The 9,331-nt window shown below is 33.2% G+C and overlaps 1 protein-coding gene across 1 annotated transcript; it reads left to right on the top strand.

Moving 5' to 3' along the window:
* Positions 1-593: 593 nt before the first annotated feature.
* LOC141668079 (uncharacterized) lies at positions 594-2,581 on the top strand. Its single transcript, XM_074474772.1, has one exon. It carries the CDS (start codon positions 818-820, stop codon positions 2,336-2,338), a length of 1,521 nt encoding a protein of 506 aa, XP_074330873.1. The 5' UTR covers positions 594-817; the 3' UTR covers positions 2,339-2,581.
* The last annotated feature ends 6,750 nt before the right edge of the window (positions 2,582-9,331 follow it).

The following is a 9,331-nucleotide window of genomic DNA, read 5'->3' as shown; positions in this document are numbered from 1 at the left end:
ATGTTAAATGTTATTTTTAAAAAACTTTAATTTTTTTTTTAAATATTTTTTTCAATAATTTCAAACTTTGACCGATTCGACCGATTTTTGACTCGATTCGACCGATTTTTCCCGAACTGCCCGACTTTTGAGCGATTTTCTAAAAACCCATCCGAACTCCGATTAATTGACCGATTAATCGGTTAATCGGTCGATTTTTAAAATACTGCTTATAAGTAAACACTTATACTAAATATTCATCTACTTATCATCACTTATTAATAAATTCTAAAATTTTTCAAACATGCATCACTTAACCTCGAAAAACCTCGTTGGCAAATTCTATACAGCCTCGGCCATACTATTCGAGCTAGGATAATACTAATAGCTAAACCTTAAATAAAAACTCGAATTCAATCTTGAGATTTATTGAAGTATAAATTCAGACTTAGAATTGGATTTGATAAAAGTTTTTCGGCCTGAAACATCAAATATATCATAAGTAATAAAAATATAACAAAAACTTGACCAAGATAAATTCAACGGAGCTGAAATGGTAAAATATATTTAATTAATTTTGAATGTTCATAATGTAATAGAAAAATTACATTTATTATATTCCAGTACCTGACGAAAAATTTAACGAATTTAATAATTTAAGAAGGCTACAATTTTTGCTAATTGCTTATATGTCGACGAACTGTCTGCTCCTCCCTCCCTCCTTTCTTTTTTATTGTCATATATTTGACTTGTATGCGGTTAAAATGATCAAAGTTGTGTGATTAAGTGGTAAATATTCATTTGGTGTGTGTAAAAGTTGAATGAAAATCAGTTTGTCATGAGCTCAATCAAACTCTGCGCTCGCTGTTATTCAGCTTCATCTCCATCAAACCCATCTTCAAATCTTCCATGGATATCTCCTCTTCGATTCTTAAAACCCACTTCAAAAACCACCCCAGACCCACCATTAATCAAAAACCCTTCAAGAAAACCCAAATTCATTTCCCACGAAACAGCGCTCACTCTAATCAAAAACGAAAGAAACCCCCAAAAAGCCCTTGACATTTTCAACAAAGTCTCCACCCAAAAAGGGTTCAATCACAACAACGCTACTTACGCTGTCATTCTTCACAAACTCGCATTTTTCAAGAAATTCAATGCTGTTGACGGCATTATTTATCAAATGAAGTACGAAACTTGTCGGTTTAATGAAGGTATTTTTGTTAATTTGATGACCCATTATGCTAAATCGTTGATGTTTTATAAAGTTGTTGAGATGTTTGATTGTATTGAGTTGATTGTTAGAGATAAGCCTTCGTTGAAAGCGATTAGTTGGTGTTTGAATCTTCTTGTTGAGGCTAATCAGGTTGATTTAGCTAGGACTTTTTTGCTGAATGTTAAGAAAGATTGTAGTTTCGTGGCGAATACGTGTATTTTTAATATCTTGGTTAAGCATCATTGTAAAAGGGGGAATCTTGAGTCCGCTTTTGAAGTTGTGGAGGAGATGAAGAAGGCGGATGTTTCGTTCCCTAATTTGATTACGTACTCGACTTTGATGAATGGTCTTTGTGTTAATGGTAGGCTTCAAGATGCGTTTGACTTGTTTGAGGAAATGGTGTCGAAAGATCAGATATTGCCTGATGCTTTAACTTATAATGTTTTGATTACGGGGTTTTGTCAAAATGGGAAAGTTGATCGAGCTATGAAGATATTTGAGTTTATGAGGAAGAATGGATGTTTTCCGAATATAATTAATTACTCGACGTTAATGAATGGGTTTTTGAAGGAGGGTAGGTTTAAGGATGTTAAGGAAGTTTTTGATGAGATAAAGATTGCTGGTTTGAAACCTGATAAAATTTGTTATACAACTTTGATTACTTGTATGTGTCGATCTGGTGCAATTGATGAAGCTATTGAGGTGCTGGAAGAGATGAAACAGGAAGAATGCAGAACTGATACTGTGATCTTTAATGTTATACTAGGGGGATTATGCAGCCAAAATAGATTTGATGAGGCTCTAGAGATGCTCGAGAGACTACCACTCAAGGGCATTTTTCTGAATAAAGCAAGTTATAGAATTGTATTAAATTCTTTGTGCAAGGAAGGAGAGCTAGGAAAGGCATCTGGATTGTTGGGCATGATGCTGAGCAGGGGTTTTGTGCCGCACTTTGCTACTTCAAATGAATTGCTTGCACAACTGTGTAAAGCCGGCAGGGCAGCAGATGCAACCAAAATATTGTTTGGAATGATGAACATGGGATTTAAACCAGAGCCTCATTCATGGAGTCTTGTGATAGATTTAATATGCAGAGAAAGAAAGTTAGTGTCTGTGTTTGAACTACTTGATGAGTTAACTTAAACTGTTCTGTATCAGAATGAGTGTTAAATCTGCTTCTTGGAAAAAACTGAGGCTTATGAATTTTAAAGAATGGAAGACTTCAATACTGCAAAAAGGCTACAAAACCCAGCAATTATCCAATGTTGAAATGGTGGGGCTGTATATTATTTCCAATTCATTTTATTTGAATAGAAGCATATCCTTGTTATGTAGAATCATATATTGTAAATTAATTAGGGTAATGTTGATCGTGGTTTTCCTGCTTTTTTGATATTGCAGTTCTAAATTAAATTGCTAGATGATCAAGTTGTAAAGTCTAGTTACTATAACCTTACTTGCATGTGGCTGTGCTGTGTGGCATACATTACAAGTGTATCTGTGTATTTTTTTGCATCTGCTAGTCAAAACTCCACCGGAGCATAAAATAGTTAAATTAGTTGTTAATAACTTTATAATATTATTTAAATGTAAGTATGTTCTTATTTAGTAATTATATTATCTAGTTAGAAATATTTTAAAAAATAAATATATATTTGGTTGTAGATAATTAAAGGTATAAGTTAATATTAAAAGAATTTGTTTCTTATATCTTTGATTTTATTTAGTCTCCAAGTTACTTCTTCATAAAGTCTTAGGAGTTATACATAAGCAATTGTTATCTTTTTGATTGAATAGAGTTGAATTATGAATTAAATTTGAGGATTTATTGTGTGTTTTTGCTGATTCTCTGCGGAGATAGGCTTTTATCCCCTTGTTTATCCCTTCCCCAACCTTGTCTTACATCACCACGTAATGACCCAAGCATTTGGGTTCATTACGTTGAGTCAAACAAGAAAAAGCCATACTTTGGTTTTATATGCGACTAAATTCAGCTAGGTTATCATGATGTACAACTTCAGTGTACAAAACGTTAAAATTCTATGTTGTATCTTGGAAATGGCAGTTATAAGACAGCCTGCTGCACAACATAGTATGAAAGAGTAAGTGATCAATTATCTTAGATATTTGTGAGAAGAAGGCTTATGATTATCTGATATTTAACCTATATACTTCCTTGGATGAGATGTCTAAGCTACTAATTGTCACTGCATGGTAGATATCTTTGTTTTCAGGCACTTGTTTCTTTTGATGTTTAAGCAAGAGACATGAAGAGAAGAGAAGCAGAGGTTAGAATGGTCTTGCCTATTCAGTTAGATAAATTCACACTGATAGTTTAGCCATAGAGGAGTGGCAGGAAACCACAGGGTTTAGCTTTTCTAGAAGATCTTTCTGAGCATTTAACCAAAAATGGCCACGATAAGGGGACAGTACAGCTAAAACCAGAAAAGACTTGCTTGATTTACTGTAAGTGGTACCAGTCCAACTTTAAAAATGTGACTATCATCACTCATCTGAGGCTACGACTTCTAGGACCTAGAAACGCAATGCAAACTGCAAATCTCTTTTGTTCAACTTTGATTATTTAGAATTTAGAATTTGTTGTGATGTCTTATAAGGTTACAACGAGAAAGTTGCGGCGTGTGTGGATGTAAACCCCAAGTACCTAACTGCTAAGTTTGAACACGTATAGACGCGAACCCCCCTCGTTACCGTACGTGCCCTCCTGCGGGGGGAGGGTTCAGAAGTCTGGAAGGAAAAGCGCAGAGAGTTGGATGAGCAATACCGATCTACTTTCACTTTAATAGATCATATGGATGTAGAAAAACCCGTCAATCATTGCTTGGATGAAATCTTCATGAAGTTATATCTGCATTCCACTCTGCGACTGAACTGGATTCTCAGGTACATGCTCATTTCTTTCTTCAAATAGTTTAATATATTGTGAAAGGACCCGAGGGAGACAAGATGATATGTCATTTGAAAGCTCTCCAGTAGTTAAGAAGAAAAAAAACATCAGTTATGGAGACCCCAAAGAGGCTTCCAGAATGACCAGTCTCCAATCCACAGGAAGGAATGTTTCAAAACTTTCTTCACCCGTAAGCGCATAAAGAATGATATGTATCTTGTTAATTGTCAGATATCAATACTTAGAAAGTAAGTACGCTTGAACTTTGAAAAGATGTGTTGCAGATGTATCTAAAAGATGCCGAGAAGCGTCTGCTTTCCTTGCAAAGTGGAATGAGTCGAAGCCAGGTATAATCCAATCCATAAACACGTGTTATGTATATACTGTGTTGCGCTGCTTAACAGGTTAAATTCCCCGCTAAAAACTAGCATAATCCTCTCACTCTTCTACTCCCGTGGCAACCTGAGAGCTTTTGTTTACTAGTTACTTGGTAAATTATACTCTTCACGTCTGTACTCTTTGAAACTATTATCTCTTACTGATATATTGCCTTTGGGCTTTTTGATCCCAACATATGTGAGAAGGATGTCATGACTGCAAAATAGAACAATTTCAAGAGGTATTTTGTTCACTGATGTTTTTTAATTAATGTTTATATTTTATCCCAGGTTCTATGTAATATAATGATACTCTTTCAATGTGTTCTTTGTTGCAGATGTTTTTGCACAAACACAATTAAACTTCTTTCACCAGTTGTGGCGGTTCATCTTTCACCAGTTGATTTTGGTTTCACAAGGGAAGTCTTTCTACTTGCCATTTTGAAAATATAAATCAAGTGAAAAAGAGGGGCATACTAAAAATGTTGATTCTAAACCTCTATTCTATTTTAGTAGAGGGATGGCAATGAGTTAATGACCAAGGTATCTGTAATTCCTAATATCATGATAAACCTCAAACATAAAGTTCTTACAAATATATATACGTTTAACTCCTTGAATCATGCAAATTGTTGTTAAATTTATAAATTAATTGGAAGAGAAGAATAATCTAGTACAAAACATATTGAAGCATATTCGATTTGATTGCAGTGATTCCTTGTGGAAAGGTGATTGAAAAAGGTAGAGCTATTGCTGCAAGACTGTAAGCCTATTTGCAAATTCAGCCTTTGTGTGTGCTTCAGTTAGATATGCACATTGACAGGTGGTTCAAAGTATAGTTTTGGCGTTGGCTGGCATGGTTATTACTTTTGCATCAAGTTGGCAGGTGGCCTTCATTTTGATGTTCTGCTACCATTGATAGAACTCAGCAATTGTGTTCAGGTGAAATCCATGTCAAGATTTACCGCTGACATCATTGCTCGATTAGATCAGTACTATTCAGAATATATTATTGATGTGTTAATTTTTATCTAACCGTGCGCACGGTGTCTATTGTTAATACAAAATGGCAAGTGCAGGTCGTATCCACAAGTAGACAAATTTCAAAAATTTCAGTTTAGTTATTATGAATTATTTCCGAGAGTAAAATGAATATTGAAGGTTTTTAACTAACTATGCATATTAAATATGTTTTTAAATCAATTAACCAAAAGGTCTAGGGCGATGCAGGTTCACCATATTCACACAAAACTAATCACAAAAATTTAGCAATTCAGTGGGTCAAGTAATTAGAGTTAAAGTTAATTTTTTCTAAGTATTAACACTTTCAGAAATCCAATGATGTTTCCGCTTTCACTTTCAATTCTGCTATCGCATGTGTGCCTGTAGTGAGTAAAATCTCCAGAACTATTACCCCTATTGTATAAAAAAAATTTGATGTGTAAAATAACTGCAAATGCACATAAGTTAATTGTAGCAAATACAGGTCGATCCACCTAGACTATGAATTTTCAAAACCCTAACAATATAAATCAGACGAACTAGATAATTAACTTAATTAACAAATAGATCAAATAATATGGAAAACCCAGGAATCCAAATCTGGTAATCAATCACAATTAATATCAACTCGTCCTAAAATCAATTATCTTTTCTTCACAAATAAATTTTAATTAACGAGACAAGCATATACTATGAAATTTGTTATATAACAATAACTCATCAAAACTTCACGGAGATAAAAAATAAATCCGGTCATGGGAATCAAATAATAGGAACGAGAATATATCAAAGCAATTAAATTAACTTCATCTGCATCCTAGGGAACAAATTCAGCTACACATGATTAACTTCATCTGCATCCTAGGGAACAAATTCAGCTACACATGATAAAATGATGTACAAAACAAATAACTAATTGGGTGTGTTGGGATGTCTTGAGTGTTGGATGTGTAAATACAATACGTGTAAATACAAGAGGGGAGACCATATATATAGGGAAAATATGAGGGTTTGTGTATCAAAACAAATAACTAATTGGGTGTGTTGGGATGTCTTGAGTGTTGGATGTGTAAATACAAGAGGGGAGACCATATATATAGGGAAAATATGAGGGTTTGGGTATTTGAATACAAGTAGGATTCTTAAAATAAATCATTCTTCTTCTCCAATAAGTATATTTATCATCCAATTTCTTTGACTTCTAGAATAGTCCTCCTCCTTCCTTATTTGCACTTTTTTCAACTCAAATTCTGATTTTATTTACTTTCCTACAAAACAAAGTAAAATAATTTATTTATTAATAAAATTACGAAAACGGACATAAAATAGGTATTAACAATATGCAATATTATGAACCCATCACATACAAATAATCTATGATATTGGCCAATTACATAGATTAATGGGGGTGTATTCATTTCAAATTTTAAAGGATTGATAATAATCTATGGATTTTAAAAGATTTTCGTTGATTTTACTTGTTCGTGAATTTTTGACGGAGTTAATAAAAAAATCTTGCAGAGTTTTGTGAAGTTTTTTTTTGAAGTACTTCAAAATCTCATGTATTTTAAAGAAATTTCAAAAGATTAAAAATGAACTAGCAAATCCATCAAAATCCACCACTTTATCAAATTAAAAAAATTCACGAAATTTTGAATACCATCAGATTTTGATGGATTTTTAAAAATCCAAATTGAATACCGCCAGATTTCAGTAAACTTTTTAAAATCAAAATTGAATACACTCAGATTTTAAAAGACTTTTTTAATCTCTATCGAATACCATCAGATTTTAAAAGATTTTTTAAAATTGAAATTGAATACCTCTTGATTTCAAGAATCTAGAAAAATCCTTTAAAATCTTGATTGAATACACCCTTCTAAGTATTTAAACATATCACTTAAAAGTCACTCATGCTAGAATTAAATTGCTCACTCATGCTAGTAGTAAGAGCAACAAAAATTATGTATACAGTCATGTAAAACATATGCTAATAAAAGCAAGAAGATAAAAAGTACCTCAAACTTATATTAACGAAGAACACACAAAAATCCAAGTGTAAGATATGAAAGAGATGAAGAAACCCAAAGTCCTAGCTCTGTATATTGCTCTGTATATTGTATATTACGAACATATGTATCTATCTTACTAGCTAATAATAAAAAGCTGAAGTCTATTCTAATAATAAAGTTATTTTTTATTCTAATCAAATACAAGTGAGAGTTCTAGACCGAGTAGAATTCGGTATAAAAATTCGTAGATGTTTGTTTACTGCAGTTTCTGGGCTGCTCCAATTGGATTCTCCTTACTGGACCATATCTGAATTAAAAAGAATTTCGTGGATTTAGCGTGGACTGTGAGATCATCAAAATCGGACTTTCGGATCTTTAGATGCGACCCAAACAGTATTGGCAGCCCGTTTAGCCAAATAATATGAATTTTCCTCTATTTTCATTCCCTAATAGAACTTTTTTCTCCAAATCCTTCCAGGTCTAGAATTCCATTGTATCCAACGATAAAATATCAAAACCTATTAAATAAATATCTAAATCAGTGCAAAACATAATTAATATGAACATAAAATCATCTAAAAAATATAAAAACATATATTCTATCAATTACATGTCTTTGTCATGTGGATTTACCATTTATTCATTGCAACTTCCAGGAAACATTTTGAGCCTGCTCTACATACTGGGAATGTCGTGCCTCGCAAGAATGATATCAATTATTTTTGGAAAATGGCCAAGCCGGGAAAGGAAATAACATTTTATCCTTGATGAGTCTCATGCTATAAGATTCTTTTAAGCTTTCAAGAGCGAGGATAAGGAGGTTTTTTTTATGCCAGGATAAGGAGTTTTTTTTTAAATTAAGCACACACACGCACACACCAGTAGTTGAACTCGTGACCTCTTGCAAGGGGGACACGTGCTCAACCACTTTGTTGACAGGATAAGGAGTTTTGTATCATGTTTGCAAAACAAAATTAGTAATTGTATGCATAAAGTTTATTAGGTAATGAATCACACACAGGGGGGTGAATGTGTTTTCTGATTTTTGGGCTTTTCTTGAAAGATAATGGTTGAACAAAATAAATTAAATCTTGTATAAAAAAATGTTCGTGCAGAAATTAAACATGCATAAAATAAAGAACACAGATCTTCAAAACTCACTTAGTTTTTGTATTAAAAATTAAGTTGCTTTGCTACAAAATTTCTAAGCTACAAAATTTCTAAGCTCTTTTAAGTTAAAGAGCTCAGTTTCTTCTTGAGAGTGTTACAAGAATTTTTTTTGATCTAAATTGTTACTTCTAACTAGAGGACCATTGTTAACTTTATAGCTTAGTTAACTGCTGGTTTACACAGTGGATAATAAACATGCTATTAGCTTTTCTAAACTGTCACTTGTCATTTCTATTTATAGAAAAGCAAATCTTCCATATCTGGCTTAGCATATCTTTAGCATCCCGTGTTTACTTTAATCTTCCTCTGTCAGTTAATCTTTGCCATTGATCTTGCACACTCTTCAAGCTGCTTTTTGTAGACTTGTCAATCCAGCTGTTGGATTGTTTGTTGATTGTTTATCTTGGATATTAAACTAATCTGCAATTCTGTACTTTGAGATTGTACTTCGAGATCTCCAGTTTGATTCATTTGAACACTTGACATCTCGATAAGTATTAAGGCTTATCGAGATCTCTAGTACTCCATAATGAGTTTGGATTGTAGAGGTCTTCAGCTCATCGAGATCTCTAGTCTTCATAACTTCACTTGACTTGTAGATATCTCTGAGTTCTCGAATGGATATAGACATGTCGATAACTCTGAGTTCTCTAGTGAAGGAATGACT

The sequence above is a fragment of the Apium graveolens genome, chromosome 1 (genome assembly GCF_009905375.1).
Source record: "Apium graveolens cultivar Ventura chromosome 1, ASM990537v1, whole genome shotgun sequence".
NCBI lineage: Eukaryota > Viridiplantae > Streptophyta > Magnoliopsida > Apiales > Apiaceae > Apium > Apium graveolens.
This window is presented reverse-complemented; position numbering and strand designations above follow the sequence as displayed.

Bases quoted from the DNA above. Each gene is read 5' to 3' on its own strand.
- LOC141668079 (XM_074474772.1), top strand. From the start codon at position 818: ATGAGCTCAATCAAACTCTGCGCTCGCTGTTATTCAGCTTCATCTCCA.